Genomic DNA, 19,577 nt, shown 5'->3' on the forward strand with positions numbered 1-19,577 from the left:
TAATTTAATTCTTACCAACTCTTTGACAGCATACAGCTATTCTTTCTTCTAAACTACAGTTCTTTGTTTCTGCAAGATTAATGCTAGGAGGAACAGTTCAGAGTCCCTACTAGACTTTTTTTTTCCTTCTCCAGAGTACTATTGGCAGTGATTAAAACATGGCATAGCACACACAATTTATTCCCCTTCAGTCCCCAGCAGATAGAAAGGAACAGAACAGAAGGGCAGTAAGGATTTTTGACTCTAAACAATTGTGGCTCATGCTGCTATTCAAATGGGTCTTCAGGCAAGTAAGTACACAGCTCCTAAAGGAAATCTCAACGACAATGACAGTTCTGCACAATCACACCCTAACCTCTGCCTTGCCAAGTACAAGAGTCATGATGGACACAGAGTTACAAACATATCAGAGACATGGTTAGACCAATGAGCATCACAGCCTGAAACCTGTTCTAGGCAAGTATGAACATTCACCATATTGAGTATTTAAAAGGTGCCAGACTTCAGCTCCTGATCCATGGTGTTTGCTTTAAAAGTGCTGTAAAATGTCTACACACAAAATGTGACAGTATGGACTTGGACTGCCAATTACATTATAGAAATACTTGTGCTGAAGTCCAAATTAACTGAAAATTGACTTTGTTAAAAAGCTGGTTTGGAATTTCAGCTACTTGTGATGGTCTAAATAGAATACAAACTGAGTACTATAAAGCTGGAAATTTTCCCCGAGGCATTTAGCCAAAATTAAGCTCAATTATTTTGAGGGTTACTGAATTAAAACCAAATCTTAAAAAAAAAATTTTATGTTAAGTACTATCAAAAGAACATGCAACTCTAAAACTCTAACTGGCATTCCCTAAAGATCCCTGTGCAGCACAGAAGCCAGTTATGTAAAGTGCTCTCCACACCACCACTACTGCATCTGTTTTTTGCAGATACTCACCCCTGTTCCTGTGCAGTCTCTATGGTACCACCCTGCAGGACTGGCTCTGCACCTGGGGCATTTCTTTCCCATATGGTGCAACTTACCTGAAGTATGGCACCACACACTGTGGCAGTAAAACTACACCTTCCCATCTCATTCTCACAGCAAATAATGGAGAGCTGTTCTGCCAACAATCCCCCTAGCAGGATTTCCTGGAATTCTTTCTTTCACTACCACTCAATGCTGTCAGAGAATCTCATTATGTCCTCAACACAGTTCTGGATTCCAAAGCACTATGCAACTGCACTGTTTGTATGTAATCCAATTTACTCAGGCTAAGAATCTTGTGAGACCTCAGGCCCATATCCCTCAACCCTCCTACCTGGCTGTACCTCTACAGCAGCAAAAGCCTCTTCCCAGTGCAGCTTCTTAACTCATCTGACGGACTAACGCAAGCTGAGAGCACAAGCTGAGCCAGAGCTCCGGAATATTGCAAGAAGTGTGCAGTCTTACCAGGCAGAAGAGGATCTTCAATACATAGCATGGATGGTCTGTATCCATTAGTCATGACTTTCATGATTTCTTCTTTGGCAATATAGGCACCTCCATTTTTTATTCTAATACCAGTTTTCAAGTAGTTAAAATTCCTTCCATAAAGTTCAAAAAATTCTATTAGAAGCATTCCAAGGTTTTCATCAGCTCTTCTGGCATCAATTCTTGGATGTAGCTGTAACACAAACCAGTTTTTGCATATAAAAAATTAGTAGTTTTCAGACCATAACACAGGGCAACAAAAAGCTCATTTAAACAGCTGAGTATTTCACTCTTCATGTACTTAAACCACTCTTACACAACCTAGAGGGGGCAGCACTTCAGCAGTATCTGAAAGCCAAAGAATTCTTTCATCTTTCCTCATGTAGCTTTTTGAGGATTGTGGAATTATTTTCCCTAAGTCAAAAACAAGAAATAAGTACTGCATACTAAATTACAGCCTACTTAGTAACAAAGTAGTACCTGATTTTCCACAGCTAATCCATCCCTCAATGCTTTCAGAAAGTGGGGGGCAATCTAGTTGCCCCAAATGAAATACAGTTTGTGTCTCTATCTCTACTTATTACACTTGGTACACAAAATCCATAGCAATATATCAGTCAACACCACCAGCAGCAGAATATTTAAGTTTTCCATTACCACAGCTGCTGAGAGATGCTAACTCCATACCTCATCATACCTATAGGAGGCTCACTGTCACAAAAATGTATTAAGAGAAGTTGTAACTTGTTTCTAACATTATAACTTGTGACTATTTCATCAGTCAAGTACAGCACCTGCCAGTCTTAAGCATGTCAAAACCTAACCAATATATAAGGAAAAAAAAAGAACTTGACTGTTGGATTTCATCATTTTAATAAACATTGAAATCAACTACTCTGCACATTCAGTACCAGTAGTCTGGGAAGCAAAAGACAAAAATGCATCCTGCAGATTTATGAAGCACCATTAAGATGATTCAGGTAGAGGCCCTGGTGTAGAGAGCAATGCACAGCCTCTATGCCTTTCACAAGGCAATTGCTGCTGTTCCAGCTCACACAGGATAGATACTGGATGTTTGAGAGGTACTCCACAGGATCTTTAAAGAGTCCAACACTCAGAGCCGTAACAGCATAACAGTAATGCTGCACTTTGCAAGGGGCATCTGAAGAAACAGTACAATAAAAGGGCATAGATACAGAACCTAAAATATTTTGAAGAACACGGAAACAAATAAGGAACAGACTTACCTGAAGGAAACTAATTGCCATTAAAATTAGGCTGTAAGAGCTAATTCCACCAGTAAAAACTTCATTCAAATCCCTCTGAAGGAGGAACTGTTTTAATACTAAAATCAAGTAAGGTAGCAAAGAATATTTCTGCAAAGAAAAACAAGTTTTATCAATGAAAACGTCAACATTCCAAAACAAATAAAGAAGTACACAATCTCACCACACATAGATTCATCTAATACAAAAATATTTCCAGTGGTGTGCTATACAGTGTTTCCAGAGGAAGAACTGAAGCTTGTTTTTTTTAATTCTAGAAAGAGATGATAGACTTCAACTCTTATTTGATCAAAGACCTTACGTATCAAATTTATTTCCCACCTAAACAGTAAGACTTTTAGATCCTTCTTTGAATGCCAATGTCACTTACTATAGTCAAAGCTTTTACTCTAAATAGTACTTTTACTACAGAGCATGAAAGGAAACTTTTAAGTGTGTAGCTACACAAGAATTGTTTTTGATAGTTTAGCAGGACAGTATTCATAATGCAGCATCACTTAAATTCAAGGTAAGCAAAACCTGAAAAGAGACTTGCTTCAGAAGCAAAGTTTAGTGCCTATCTGTACATCTAGACATGACCAAAGTTTAGTGCCTATCTGTACATCTAGACATGACCATTGAAGCTCTTTCACAGTGTACAGGTTTATTCAAACACCTAGCACTCAAAGGGAACGCTGAATGGACACCAATAGATAATCAATTAAAATATACATGTTTAATTACTATTAATGAAAACAGTCTTCAGCAATAAATTGTCAGGCCATACCAAAAAAGGTTAGCTAAGCATCTAGCACATCCTTGGTAAGTAGCATAACATTCAATACATGGCTGATACCTTCATGTATTCCTTGATAAATCGAGCTGCCTTCACACCAGTTTCTACATTAAAACTGATGTCAACTTTCACTTCTGTCTCCTGGTCAGTGAGTTTTATTATTGGTACCTGAAAAGATTAAGACAAGAACGTGAATCCCCAGCAATACAACACTGGTGCTGTTCCCTAGCTCACTCAAGACACATGAATATAAACAGTCCAAATGATTGCAACTATCAGATCTGCCTGAGAGGAGGTAACAATCCTAACCTGACTGACCACTGAATGCTTTCTAGGGAGGTGATTAATGTACAACCACATTAACTTACCATCACTCTGGTACTCTACCATAGCCATTAGCTATGTGCCTTCATAGTTGCAACAGCAATGTTTCATATGACAATTTACTTAATTTAATGACTCATTCTAATTAATGGAAGATTTGTAATCTCATAACCTGTGGGAACTGCATTCCTGTGACCCAGTATTGCACCATTCACTCACTGAACTGACAGGAAACCAGCCTAGCAGAAAGTAATGCCAGATGGTTTATCAAGATGAACTGGTTCAATGCAGAGTCAAATGAAAGCCAGAAGAATTAAAGCAAAGCCACCATAGTAATATGGCAGGAATAAATTAATATAAAATGACTGAATATGTAGTTTAGCTTCACACCACCACCTGGAAGGCAGTGCCCTATGAAACCATCTAACAATCATAACCTAAACTTCAGCTGATAACACTTATTTTAAACTGAACTCCTCATATTTTTAATCTGAAACTGAAAACAGAAAAGAGCAGAAGTATAGCATCATTTTATACCAATATCAGAAGAAAAAAATAAGAAGGAATAGTAGAATTGTAAGCCTAGCCTAGTGCCATTTTCCATCATTAACTGGTAATACAGATTCGGAAAATCCCAACAGTTCTCAGTTAAACCAAAGACTATCAAACCTACTGTTATGTACTGCTACTCTAATGAAAGCCACAGGAATATTACGAACCTAAAAGAGGAAGACTGTTTTAAAGACAGAAGCTTGCTAACAGAAGTTTGGAATACTCACCTTAGTCCCCTGAAGAAAACATCACTTGCTCAGTAACATAAAATTCTCATGCATTAAGTTTTTAACATATTCAACATGATTCAGGCTTACAAGAAAGATGCAAGGGATACCACACATCAGTCTCCCAACTGACATAAAGCTCTCACATAGTATATATTGGACAGGAAAACCCAATGTTAGGTTTGGAATACTTCACTATGCCATCAGAAACAAGACAACCTGAAAAGCATGCTGAAAGCTAGACAGCTCTAGTTACTGGCTTAACAAATCTCCCTCAAAGGTCAGTGGAAAAATATTATGCAGTTAATTTATTTTACTGGATATTTTGCAAATACAAACTTTCATATCTTTATTGTCAACCTAAATATAAAGTATGGCTTTCAGCAAACACAGTACGCAGAATTACCGACGTCCATGCAAAAGACTCCATGCTATTTCTAAGGATATACAGATTACACTGAAATCTGGCAGAGAGTTTAAGACAATATAATTTGCTTCAGGAATTAAGAATACTATTTATCACCAATATCGGAAGGGGCCTGAAAGTTTTTCAGTTCAGTATTCCAAAGCTATGACTTACCGTAGCTTTGTCAAGTACTTTAATGGAATATGGCTCAGCCACATTGTGTTTTCTCAGTGCTTGCTCCAACAGCTGTAAAGGGGGTCGTTCCCATTTCCCAAAAACAACTAGATCAATATCACTAGACAAAAAGAACACAGCATGAAATCCAGTAAATCTAAAGCACAATACACTGCCAAAAAAATATGGTAAGATTGGCATTCTACATATTACAAGTCATACATGGTGATCATTTTGCAATTTACAAAACAGGTTACTAATAACCTTCTTCTAGGAGCATTAAGCAAGACAGTCCACGGTATTTTAGGACCCAAAGCAGTATTCTAGTTTCTTGCTTCCATTACTGATGAGTTTTTCTCCAAGTTCCTTTCCCTTTTACCTTTCATGCTCCCTCCCCTCTGACTTAAACAGTCCAATTCCATCCATCATCTATCTACTCATGTTGACAGGCATTTTAATAATCCAAAGAATTTTATCAGTGATTGGTATACACAGAAATGAAATTTCCCGTGCTTTCCTTCTGAAAATTTAACTTATATAAAGACAACTTCATCTTCAAGGCACAGCTACAGAGGTTTCCACAGCCAATTGAACCATTAAGTGATCCAAAATACCAAATTAAGTAAGACATTTTGCTCCCCAAAAAGATGGAAATACAGCACTGTGATGTTTCTTTTGACTTTACACAGTAACTCTGTGTTAACTGACACATTCTTAGTAATTTATCTTGTTTAACAAAACAATCTTTGCAAGGGAAATGCCAAACATTCCGTTTCACTGTCTGTTTTAAAAAAAAAGCCAAAGACTAACCCCAGACACAAGGAAGAAAAGGTAATTCACCAAAGGGTCAACAAGCAGAGCAGTAAGATAATACATCAAATACTTATCACAAATCTTGATGTTCAAAAGCTCTTCCCTTTGTCACATGTAATATAAAAGTTTTACTATAAGTTTGACACATTTGCACATTCCAAACTCCTCTTTGAAATTTAGCATTTCTCTAAAAGAAGACAAGAGTAAACTATTACTTACCTAGTTGGAAGATAAAGCCCTGTACTAAAGCTGCCAAATATCTGGACCTGAAAAGAAGACAGCAGGAAAACATCTTGCAATTATGAATGCTCACTTCCTTTTACTTTCACAAAACTTCATACTGTTCTTCAGTTGTTAAGGTTATAGCCAGTAAAAAAGTTACTTTACGATATACTCTCTGTACAAACACACTTTTTCTTAGAGATGCAACTTTAGAGGAAATTTGGCTTCTTTACCATGAAACAACTACCAATCCAGATAGCAGAGAGTAAATTTAAGGAAGTTCTTTTCATTACTTATTTCCAGTTTGACAGACATACAAGCTTTAATCAGTCTCCTTCCCTCCTGCTCCTTCCTTTCCTTACAGGACAATTTTACTGAAACTGAAAGAGTTTAAGGGAAATCTTTTCCACATTTTTATGTTTAAAGACCAGCAAGTACATCTAAACATATCATTCAGATAAATATGAATACTATAGATTTTTACTGTCAAGAACAACTATGAAGTAGCAGCAGTTGTTTGTGTGTGGGAAAGCAGGCACAATTAAGATACACCCACAGACCACATAAAATATTTTCAGTGAACTTCCCATCTAAAGAACTGAGATGTCCTTCTCTCTCTGATACAGCAGAGCCCAATGCACAAGCTCACTTAGTTTCTGGCCAGGCAACACACTCCCATTTCAGTGTTTATATCAATCTCAACAAGGTAGAAAAATCTCACTATGAAGGAAAAACATGGGTGAGGATGAAGCAGATCAGCTCTGCAGTATTTTTAGCTCAGTGCTGTAGCCTGAGCCCTCACTGTCTGCCATGGAAGGCTATGAAATCACCATGGTCTCAAACATTTTTCTGGTGGCTAAGGACAATGCTACAATCTGGCAATCACAAAGGTGATGCTAGAAATACAATTTAGAGCACATTCTTTTTGAATAAGCAAACTTATTCACTGGGTAACAAAGTGTTTGAAATTACTCTAGCTTAGATTGCAACATGTCTCAGGGAGTGCTATTTTCCCACTACAGTGGGGCTAAAGCAATTCTTGAATGTCAAATTCATGAAGAGTACAAAAAATCTGAGTTGAATTGCTCTTTCATAAAATATTTTGATTTAAAAATATCCACACATTCAGGACTCCTTGCAGAAATGAATACATAGGTAGTCAGTCTCACTTTAGTATTCAAAATTAAATTATACAGAGACAATCAATTTAATAAGCTTTTACTTTAAGAAAGGCACTACTAAAAGCTTCACATTCCCAGCTCTCAAAATGAAAAAACATTCAGTAGAAGTCATTAACCCAAAATCTAGGTTTGAAATTTCCCCATTTATTTTAAAATGAATTTCCAAATACTGCAAGAACTGCTATATTAATTCAATTGCCTTAAACTTGAAGAGCTACCTGTTCATTCCTAAAGGAAAGAAAGATAACAGCAAGGTTAAGTGAACCAAGCTCTACAATTTACTAGAGAAGCAAATCACAACTGAAGCTACACTCACATCAGCGGTAGGCCAAAGATCTTTGATGACTGTTTCTATCCTTTTTACCACTTCTCTTCTCATAGCTGCTTCTTCAGGACGAGGGGACATGAAGTCATAGAAGTCAATGATTTCTTCATGCAGTCTAATGGAGAAAGTAGAATCAGTTAAAGTGACAATTGAACTATTTAACTATTACCATGAATTTTACAAGAAACAGGCCATAGGCTTTATTTAATCTCATCCTTTAACCCAAGAGCTCAGAACACTAACTCTAGTAGATATTTACCAAATTTCTTACCAACTCATCAGTGAAAGCCAAAGTCAATTCCTGATCCTTAATGATTCTTTTCTTTAGAAAACAAAGCTGAGCCTTAAAAACTACATAATGATGCAAATGTGTAGCAGCACAAGATCAACCAAAGTCTCCAAGTAGGTTTATTCTTCCAGCAGTTCTTACTTCTGTGTATGCAGTAGTTTACACAGACTGCAAACAGGCCACTGGCATTAGTGAGTTTTTGCAGAGGACATTAAAAGGACATTTGAATATTTCTTGATGTAAAAACATAACACTTTGACACTCAGGCCCTTCATTAACCATTCATTCATATAGAAAGTGACCTTCCAACTGAACTCAAAGTGAGAAATGTTAAATATATTCTCAAGTGTAAAGTATTTTTATACCAATATTACATCAGGAGTCCTGACACTGGAACCTTATACACCTAATAAGCCCTTTTGTTTCACATCTACCAGTGCTATAGAACTCTTGCTGCCAAATCCGAGTATTCAGGTGAATGTCATGTTTGCCTTCAATGGAAAAGCATCAAGCCATGCCAAACAAAAATGCAAATAACTACCACTGTGACATTTTTTCCAAAACATCTTTTTGATGTTGACGTATTTCTAAGATTTCTGTCTAACTCGCAAAATGTATCTAGTTAACACCGTAGTGAAATCCAAATGCTGTCCTAAACCCAAAAATCAATCTATAGTTTATATACTTAGCCTTCCAAAAGCAAAATTTAATACCTCTCTAGTAGAACTCAACTCTTCAGCTGAGACTTTTGCAATTCATTTTACTCAGCAACTCCCCTGCTAGCACATAACTTCCAAGAGACCACATGCCTAATTTTTTAAATGTCAGTATTCCTTCCCATACACAAAGAGATTTTCGCAGCACAGCTCAAAGATACTTCCAAAAAGCATAAATATTTTGAATTACAGTTTGCCCTTTCTCTTTTCTTAAACTGAGCTTGGACCCAACAACCGAACATTTAACTACACAGCTGATTTAACTAACATTTCAATTTGCTGATGAATCCATTTGATTCCAAAATTTTAGAGCAAGACAGAAAATACAAACTAGCATGCTCTTATTTTGTTTTGCTTATAGAAAATATGCTTTTTTCCTACCTTCCCAAGACAAAAAGACCAATGAATAAAATACTTGAATACACCTAACAGCAATGGGGACAGCCTGAAGACTTCCTATTCTTCTGCCTATAATAATCTGCAGTAGGCAGATACAGGGTGAAAGCAAGAAAAGGCAAGAAAAGCCAAGGGGCAGCCATCCTTCCAAGCCTCCAGTAATTTCATCTGGCATACATTCAGGGTGAATCCCAACCTGATACCTATTAGCTCAAAGAGCTTCATTCCATACATTCTTCCAGGTCTTTTAGTCCATTTCTCTTTTGTTATTTGTAGCATTCAATGAGAATTTAAGTATGCATCAGAATAAAGAGTGCTTGATTTTAAACTGATGCCTGGTAATGATTTCATCTGATGTTTTTTCCTGGGGCAAAAAAAAAGTTGTTACTGGCAGTTCATCTCAAAACACAAGACTTCTCAGGCTCTCAATCCATTTATCTCTATCCACCAGTAATTTTCCAAGCTACTAATCCTCATAGGTTTTTGTCTCCTTTGATAAGAGGAAGTCCAAAGTTTGATCGTTGCTAACCTTCTTCAGCTTGTTTTCCATTTGCACCACATTTTCTGACAGGTGGGCAGAAACACAAACACAGTCAACATGTCATTCTGCCATTCAGTCCAGGACACACACCTGTTTTCATTTTATTGTCCCTACACTTGGGAATATTGCTGCTTGAGGGTACCTGAGCACATAGCTGCTCTTTAAAAGAAACCATAATGACGAAGCTTCAAACTGTTTTCTGAACAAAACTCTCAACATAGAGCCCACTCACTGTGTGCATTCAGCCTGACTTATTTTTTTTCAGTCATTATTCTATATTTACTAGAATTTAATTTTACCAGCAATTTTATAATCTAATGAACAATGAACTCCCACTGTGCCTGTCTGCAGTCAGCTCTAGCTTTCTATTATCCTTTCTATCCTCTTCTCACTCATTTCTTCCCTCCAGGTATTTATGAAGATATCGAGCAACAGGCTTGAGTACTTCTATTTGTAACTTTCCCTTATTATAAAGTAAATAATTTATTCTTCCCTTTGGTTATTTCTAAGAGCTAACCCAACAAACCTGTAAATGTTCGGTTTTTACAAAGTCTTCAAAAAGAATCTCAAACATTCTTCTGGAAAAAAATCCAGAAGTTATGTTATCAAACTGAACACAGGAATATGGATTAACAATGAATCTTTCAAGAAAAAGAGACCTGTGAGACACAACTACCTTAATCAAAACATGTACTAGACCCTTTCTTTATGTTTGGTCATGCAAGTAGTTCTGGGTTTTTATGGTATCAGCCCCATCCATCTGCTCCAGGAGATCTAGACATTTCTGGGAAAAAAAATGCATTCACAGTAGCCATCCTGTATTAGGGAAAAGAATAAAAGGGGAACTGTCCCTATCACAACTTCTACCACACACAGCACAGCCTTTCAAAAGCAGCCCCAGTGCATCAGTGAGCTCAGGAAAATAGCCAACACACAAGTACTCTCACTTTGATGCCACACTGAGCCTCTCTTCCAATGATTAACACAGTCACAATTGTTAATCACATTATGAAAGACTCAGAAGAGTATCACTGATCACTAGTCTACATGTCCTTCCCTCATCTGCTCTTTAATAGGAAGTCAGGTTCATATTTTCTACTTCACACTGGCAAGGCAGTACTTGGTTTAATGCTTCAATCTGCACCGGACAACAGCAGAGGTCTAGATATCAAAGCTCACTTAGAGTTCAAGCCATACTCATGGCTAATTCCCCTGAAATTCTTTGGCATATAACACAAGACATGGGTGTATAACCAGTATTATTCTGCTGACTGGATTTAAACTCTTACTGAAATTTAAAATTGCAGTTGCCTGGAGTCAAAGCTTTCTTAAGTCTCTGAAGTCCTTCTCTGACAGAAAGCAATTAGTTCACTTAGTTCTTACTACATGATTGTGTTCCCCCTAGTGCCCTCTCACGTCTCTTTCTGAGCCCTACTGACTCTGGCAAGTTTCTTGCTTTTGATGTGCAAGACTTTCAGGTCTTAATGCATTTGGCAAACCAGTTCTTAACCCTCTGACTTAAAAGACTTCTACTTTGCTTGCTCTTTCCAGTTTTCCTTAATTCAACAGTTTCTAAAGGATCATCTTCTTGGTCTATGTCCTTCTGGATAAGAATCAATGCTATACTCACAGTTAGATATGGCAGTGCAACCATTGTAGCATTTTACCTTCTGGTTTACACCTGAAGCTTTTCAAAACAGAGATGCTTTTTTAAAACTTAATGTTACAGTAGTTTGCATTTTTGTAAACATCTTAGCTCAGATAAAGTTATTGGAACACTGTCACAAAAAAAACCCCAACTCATGTATATAAAACAACATCCTGTATGCTGTTCAGGAGTAATCCCAGTGTAACTTCTCATTAGCTGAAAGAATAATGCAATGTCTGAAAAAAACCCACATAACCATGGAACAGTGAGCCAGCCAATACAGGGACAGTTTTACTTAAGTATTTTGTCCACGTACACTCTATGATTTTCATAAGCACTTTTTAAGTCAGGACTGTGACATTATTTTAACCATTAGGAACACAATTTCCATCTGCAGCACATAATGTACATGCAGATACAAGTAACATCCGACCTCCTCTTTTTTTTTTATAGAGCTTCCCTTAACATATAGATAAATCAGTCTTCTCAATTTCCTTCGGGCTTCTTAAAGAATTTGGATTCCCAACAGCATCACAGCACCTAGCAATCTTCTGTAACATTTTAGGATGCCCATTGTATTACCTCACTAGCAAATGTAGGCCTTTTAATCGACTTCTTCACAAGACAGCTTTACTGTATTTATAGAAATACTGGGAAAGAAACTTGTTGGTAAGCTATAACTGTACTCTTACTTAATATAAGATGGGAAAGATTAGAACACAGGAATGAAAAAGAGAGGCTACTTGTACTTGCTAGATTATTCAGGTTGCTAATTTTAACAGCCTGGAGGAACCTACCATTTACTGATGTTATTACTGCTAAGCACAGCAAGCATCTGATGCTTACAGGCTGAACTACTGCAACAAAATTAACATCTTCTGTTTATCAAAAAATTATCCCTTCTACTGTTTAAGGAAAGGCAGCCACTCTTCTAGCCTCTAGGTTTTTCCTCAAAGGCAGGTTTCTAAGAAAGGAGATCATCCATTTTACTCATTTACTGCAAACATATTATACATATGATTGACTTATTACTTCAAGGGCTAACTTCAATGCAGTGAAACAAAATTCTCAAACATCACAAACAAACCAGAAGGTAAATTAAAACCTACAGAGACTTTGTTCCCTCAAGTAAGCATCTGGTTCCTTTTCAACATGATTACACTACTAAGCACATTAATTTATTCTAAAAGAACAGTACAAACATGATTGCATCTTTTATGTGGAACAATTAACTCTTTTTAAAAACATATTCTTTACTGAGTATTTTTCTAGCTGAAGGCTAACACATCATCCAAGTAACCTTATAAAAGGAAAGAATAGATGCCACAGTTAAAGCATGGGGATTTAATACTAGGGATGTGTAGAAAATGGAGGTAAAGAAATGTGGAGGTATACACAGCATCTCAAAAGAATCTCTGTTGAAATAAAGGGTACAAGTCATAGAATACATTCCTTCAATGAAGCAGGAATTTCAAAACATGTGTGACTTCACTGTCTCAAGACTAAATGATGAAATGCACGTCAGTCACTGCACACATTTTGGAAATCTGTTGAACTGTACCTTCACCTATGACTAGGGCAAAGCACAATTGCATTATCATGGAAATGCAGGTGAGATCTCACACTACAACAATCAAATGCATTCAATAGTTGAAATCAGTCAATCAGTCTTACAGTCTAAAACTAAAGAAAACGGTTCAGTGAAATAAAGGAGGAGATACGTATCTATGCATCTATAACTACACACACACACACACACACACACACACACAGAGAGAGTGTGTGAAAACAAGGATGCATTCTGAGACAGCCTTCTCCCAGCATGACCTAAGATTAAGGCATCTGCAAAAGGGGCTAAAATACAGCCACGACCAAGAAGAGATGGACTACAATTCTTCCCATTCCCACTCACAACACCCATCGGATGCCTTTACCTTTGTATACTAGTCTCCTCAACACCAGTAAGGCTCAGGCAGCACTACTGCTACTCTATGCCCTATGCAATGTTCTAAGCTTACAGATGAGAGAAACTATGAAAACACAGTGCTACATTCACAGACCATACCGCTGCACCAAATCAGTCTCACACTACTACATTATTCAGACAGCAATTAACTTTGTCACTTTAATTGTATGGAAGGTAGCAAACTACAGTGACTGGCAGAACAAAAAAAAAAAAACCAACCCAACTATATAGTACTTATGAATCTGAACTCTGAAATGTTTTACAGACAGGTAAATACCAAACTGAAACAAGAATTGAGCTTGCTTTGCAAGTTAGCTACAAAGGAGAGATAGGAAGAAAAAAGTAACCACAGAACAAATATACTGTACATTTTCCACAAGAGATCATATTGTTCTTATTTCCTCTCTAAGCTTTCTCTTTGCCCCAGAGTCATGCAAGTCAGAGCCCATCCTAACTTCAGACCAAGTTTCTTGCCAATTTGATTTTACCTCTTAAAAACACCTTGACAAGTTGATACACCCAAGAAACTAAGTTTGTTGGACTGATTTATTGCAAATGTCCAGACCTAAATGACAATTTGTCTGCATTTTGAAGAAAATCAGAAACTAAAATATTTTTGTGAATTATATCAATCCAATAAAACTCAACCAATTACCTTATTAATGGCTGGATAGGCTCTGAAAAAGCTGCATCACCAAAAAAAAATTAAAAATAAGCAGATGTACATCTCCAATTCAATACATGGCAATGTACATCTGCTACATAAGCTTCTAAAGGGCATTACTCCTGACTTGGACTGATGGACCTCCCTACACCACCAAGAAAACATCACAATCATTTTGTTGCACCAGTGAAGGAGAATGCCATATGTTAAACCTTCGGACTGAATCAGCAAGCTTGCTATGCCAATAAATAGAACCACTAAACCCTGAAATTCCTGTCTTAATACCATTCTTTTCCAAATGCTCAAAGATAGCAAGCGACTAATATCCCAGACAAGTCAGACTGCAACAGCAGAAACGTATTAGTGATGAGAGACTAATTTAGCCCATGTAGATCAGGTATTCATTACATCAGGTTAGCCACTGAAACATTAAAGAGAAGCAACTCTTGACATAATTCTGAGCAGCAGACTCTAACTCAAAATGTGCCCATCAAAGCACTACTGGCAACAAACCCTTCACATTCAAAGTCAGCATCTCTGCAAGGCAAAAAAAAAAAAGCTAGAAAAGTCTTTTCTGGATTTAAGTACTGCTGCAGTTTGCCATATAATAGAGGAAGCTCCTTCAAAATCATAACCAAAAGAACAATGTGTTTCAGTCTTCTAAAGATATCACACTGGTTATTTAGTGTGCATCACTAATCAGATTTTAGGGGAAAAAAAGAGCTTTTACTACTTTGTCAGAGGATTCCATCAGAAGATGTCTTCAGAAATCCTCAAGTCATGTACAAAGCAGGAAAAGAGGATTGGAAGATTAAGGATATCAAAAACGATTATGAGGAACAACTTAACGAGATGCAAAGCTAGGACTGAGAAAGGCTAAACTAGTCAAGAGCCCAAAAACCTGCTTCTGTTAAGTGAATTAAGTTATCAGTACTGAGAAAGCTAAGTGATCCAAATGCATGATATGTAAAGAAGTTAGTATTTACTTTTTTTTAATTCCTCAGAGACTTCCCTGATCCACAACTATGAAAGAAGAACTTGCCTCAGACTTTTTGACAGAAAATACTTCACAGCAAAACCTATTCCTTGTAATTCAGTATTCACCAAAAGTCATACTCACGCGATACCACATTTGTACCAGAACAATAAGTAGTTATCTTTCTTTTTTTAATTTAAAGGGATTAGCTTTGACATTCAAAATAGTCAAAGTAGCCTAAAGCAGAAACACTGCAATAAATGAATAGCTATGACTATATCAAGATGCTAATATAACTATCATGAATGGATGCAATGCCTTAAAAAAAAAAAAAAACAACAACAACAAAAAAAAAACCACAAAAACAACACTCAGAGCTACTCTGAAGAATCAGAGAACCACACAGGAAAATCTACTATTTTCTTGGATTTCCAAATGGCATTTGACAATGGCCCCATACACCCTTATGCAGGCTTACGAAGAAATTAAGCTGACATGGGATGAGGGGAAAGACCCTTCATATAGATAAAGAAATGTTTTAACCAGGAAACAAGCAGATGGAACTCTTAGCTTCCACACTAAACGAATATCACAGGTGAAGTCTCCAAGCACAAAAACATCAGACAAGTCCCATGTTAGCAACAAGGAGACAGACTACAAGATAGAACAAGATAGCCCAAGATGTAGGAATACTGTGACATTATCACACACAGGTATGGTTCATATGAGTTCCAAAGATAAAGCAGGGACTGCAAAGCATACAGAGGAGATAAACATCTAGAGGCAGGAAACAGTTTCAATACAAGAAATGATTTAACAGACAGAAAACAAACAACTGTCAGGTGATTCAACCTCCCCCCTCCTCCTTTTTCAAGTCCTCTGCAAAAAGCATTCATGGTCTGCCTCTGTAATGCACAGACCTGCAACTGGCAGCCACTACAACCCTAGTGACACAGCCTCAGGATAAAAAAATAATCATTACATAATGCACAGCTTTACTGAGGAATATCATCCCACAGGTCATCGCTAATCCCAGATCATAAAAGATCAAAGCATGACACCTTCGTACATAAAATCTACAATAAGCATAACAATGCACTGCCTATAACCCAGGGAGCCCAAGGAAAACTAATAATTTAAAGCTGGGAGATGCTTCCAGAAAATATCACCATAAGCTCATGTTGATGTGTTCTTTTCCCAACATTTGGCACTGGCCTCTAAGGGTCTCACCCAGTACAGCTGTTGATGTTCTTAGTGCCAGCTGTCTCTACTGCCAAAGCCTAACAACTGGCAAAAACACCATGAAGCTGATGCCAGGATTAAACTGCTCCAAACATGACCCATTCTCCTTTACACACAGATGTGAGCACCTGTCATGCAAGGCCTTCTCATGTTTTACTACTGTAGCTCAGCCTTTCTGACCTCTAGTACCTCTGGTGACTCTGGAGCCTACTGCTGCCAAAACATTCCTTTCATTCCACTCCCCACAGCATCATCCTCTAACTGTCCATAGGTACCCACTATGCATGGAAATTTTGTGCTTTACCAAGGCAACTTACTCAACCACAGGAAAAATGAGATGTTCTATTCTTCTGGACAATTCATCCAGCAGCTACCCTGGAACTTCCCTTCATACCAAGCTTTAGGCATGAAAACAATCCATTTAACTACATCCTGATGCTTTCTCCTGACATTTACTATGACTAACAGGCAACTACTTCTCCTTGCATACACTCCAGCATATGCTGCCTACTTCTACCCTGACCCTATAGTCAAGCAAAACAAGAACTGAGTGTAACATGCCAGCGTGACCTGCCTCCTACATCAACACTTCCACTACAGGTGTCCACCTAGCACCACAGACAGCAGACACCAAGGATTGGACAGCAGGGTGAGTGAAGCATAGCCCACTATGTTGATTCTTTACTAGAAGGTGCTGGAGCAAGACAGCAATGTTAAGCGCAGGGAGAAGTTAAGAATAACCACCCTTGGGAGGCCCCTAAAGCCCTTACAACAAGTGCTGGACATCCCACTGCAGACAGTAAAGGCTTCAGAGCATTTTCAAAGTCTACATTCTTCCAGTTCAAAATACAAGAAAACAAAATTTGCAGAAGGGGCTGACAATGTGGCATGCCCACACATTAATTTGTATCTGACAGCTCTGACAGCAGGATAATAAGAAGAAAGGGTTGACAAACATGCAACCACAGCTATACACAGCCCTAAATTTAATGAATTTTTAACAGTGCACTGCACTAAACTGTAATTAAATTTATCTTAGTTAAAGTTCTGAAATATATCAAAAATTCAAAAAAACCCCTGTAAGACTGGAATCAGAAACACTGCATATAGGTGAAGAAAGAAAGATGATCTAATATAAACTTAGCATAGAGGTGCACCACCGTATCTCTAGACATCACTTTTGTGCACAGTATCATTCAGCTGCAAACTGGTGAACACTGAAACAAGTCTTCTGTAGAAGCACTGCCATAAGCTTACCTTGCTTATGAGAACTCTCTCCAAGTACCTGCTGTAGTCATTAGAGAATGCTGCCCTGAATCCTCCTTCAGCAAAGGAAATATGGAGGTCTTGGTGCTCTTGTACTCTACGGCAGAACTTGTTTGTCATTATCAAGAGAGAGTTAAAGACAACAGCTATACAGGGGGAAAAATGAATGCAGGAAGTCATCAGACACTGTGCAACACTAATTAGTCCAGGCAGAGGACCATTCCAATGTATCATACCAGTTCTGGTACCCAAACTAATCCTCAACAAGCCAGTTCTGCTGTTTCTGTACAGCACTGTAACGTGTCAAGCAGATACGCCAGGTATTTCAGCACTAATCCCATTCAACATCTACAATTAGACTGAACACCTAGTTGAAAGTATTAAGCAGTACAGACTCCTACTGTTAAAAATGCTTTAAATTTAAACTTACTTTGTTAAATTCATATTAAGAAATAAAATAATTAAATCTGATGTAATTTTATACTATTCACAAGCTATTTGCTACGTCTTCAGGGAAAGCACTCCATTAGCTGTGCATCCAAACAAAAGCCTTAGCAAAAAGGCTCAGTATAAAGGCTTAGCAAAAAGTTTAGAATAGCTTGATGCCATCTTTTGAAGTAATAGTCAAGCATTTCTAAACTCTCTGGATGCTTAAATTACTCAGATATATTTAAGATACTGACTTTACAGAAACAGAAGATATTTGCTGAGTAAAGAATGCACACCCTAAGAGACTAGATGTAGGTTTTACACAAAAGAGGACACTTTACAGTACCAAGAAATGACATGCACTTCTGAACATCAGTCACAACAGCTTGAATTAACCTCATAATATTAAAGGATACTTCTCTGCCTTGCATCTGAAACCAATCATTTTGTCATCTGTAGTCCTAAACTAAATCCAGGCACATAGGAATTAACACTGTTGCTATATTAATCACTCTGTTGAAGCACTGGAATAAAGATGGCTTCAATCTCCTCACTCCTTACCTTTCAAAATTCTGTTAAAACCATGACATGGGACAATCTAGGGTATCCAAAAGAACAGCTATAGGATGAAATGTAATCAAACATAGCTTTTCACACTTGTGCTTTATGGAAAAAATTTCCTTTACAAAGACTGTCATGCTGCTATCAAAGTGGTGAAAGCATGAGGCCACTGGAAAAAAAAGAATAATGTACATAAAACAGAGGAAAACACAGCATTTATACAGTATTCCCAAACATCACCACACCTACCATCACAAAGCCACTGACTACGAGCAGTGTGAATAAAACTATGACTTGCAGTGCTACAGACCAACCTCAGCTCTGAATGAGAAAGCAAGAAAGCACAGTACTGCTTCAAAGCACACAATTCATCAGAAGTAGGACTGCAGCCTGGGAGAGGGCTAACAGAGATTACCCTGCTTACTCTGTTACCAGATGACAATACAGTAACACTGTGAGCCACTGCGTATCACTTGGAAATTTCAGCATGTTGTAGAAAAGCATTTTTTTTATGAACAATATTCACAGCAGAGTAAGGTCCCCCATTCATGTACAGGGTATGCATAAGAGGACCTAGGATCAAGTCCTTCCTCCTCTAATCAATGCCCAAACCAGACTGCAGCTGAAGATTTTCAGGACCACATTTTTCAACAGTTGCGTATACCAGGACAGCAACACAGAAGATGCTCTGTCAACAGATGAATTATCAAAGAGATACTTCAGGACCCAGCTGACAGTTCCAGGGAACAGCAGGCAACTAAAGGAACATAAGGGATCCACAAGAAACTCCTGCAGGGATCTGTCCCCATCCCAGCCTTTTCAGTGCATTTTCATTTGAATTGCCAAATAACACACAAGCCAGGCTTCAGGAGAAAGTTAAGCTCACCACTAAACAGGAATTACTGCAGAAGACAGATACCTAAATCCATCAGTGAAAATATTCTTATTTCAATCATGCAAGCACTTCACAAAAAATTACTAACACTAAAGAGGAAATTGTTTAAGAATATAAACTTGTTAAAGATGCACCTGGGGTAACAGAACTCAGATTTTAAGGCAGAAACTGCTTGTCATATTTAGGTATATGGTTTCAAGATTCATGCTCTCCTTCAGCACTAGTTAGTTCCCTACTAAATGCC

The 19,577-nt window shown here is 37.7% G+C and overlaps 1 protein-coding gene across 4 annotated transcripts in view; it reads right to left on the reverse strand.

The window, feature by feature from the left end:
• The window catches only part of TENT4A (terminal nucleotidyltransferase 4A), a 58,236-nt gene that overhangs the window by 35,655 nt on the left and 3,004 nt on the right, over window positions 1–19,577 (reverse strand). For all 4 annotated transcript variants that reach the window (XM_059855109.1, XM_059855099.1, XM_059855094.1 and 1 more), the window contains exons 2-7: window positions 7,736–7,859; window positions 6,236–6,282; window positions 5,204–5,324; window positions 3,581–3,688; window positions 2,707–2,835; window positions 1,439–1,652 (exon numbers count right to left, since the gene is read on the reverse strand). In XM_059855109.1, coding sequence (XP_059711092.1) covers window positions 1,439–1,652; window positions 2,707–2,835; window positions 3,581–3,688; window positions 5,204–5,324; window positions 6,236–6,282; window positions 7,736–7,859 — 743 coding nt within the window. The remainder of the gene's footprint in view (window positions 1–1,438; window positions 1,653–2,706; window positions 2,836–3,580; window positions 3,689–5,203; window positions 5,325–6,235; window positions 6,283–7,735; window positions 7,860–19,577) is intronic.

This window comes from Haemorhous mexicanus, chromosome 1 (genome assembly GCF_027477595.1).
Source record: "Haemorhous mexicanus isolate bHaeMex1 chromosome 1, bHaeMex1.pri, whole genome shotgun sequence".
Taxonomy (NCBI): Eukaryota; Metazoa; Chordata; class Aves; order Passeriformes; family Fringillidae; genus Haemorhous; species Haemorhous mexicanus.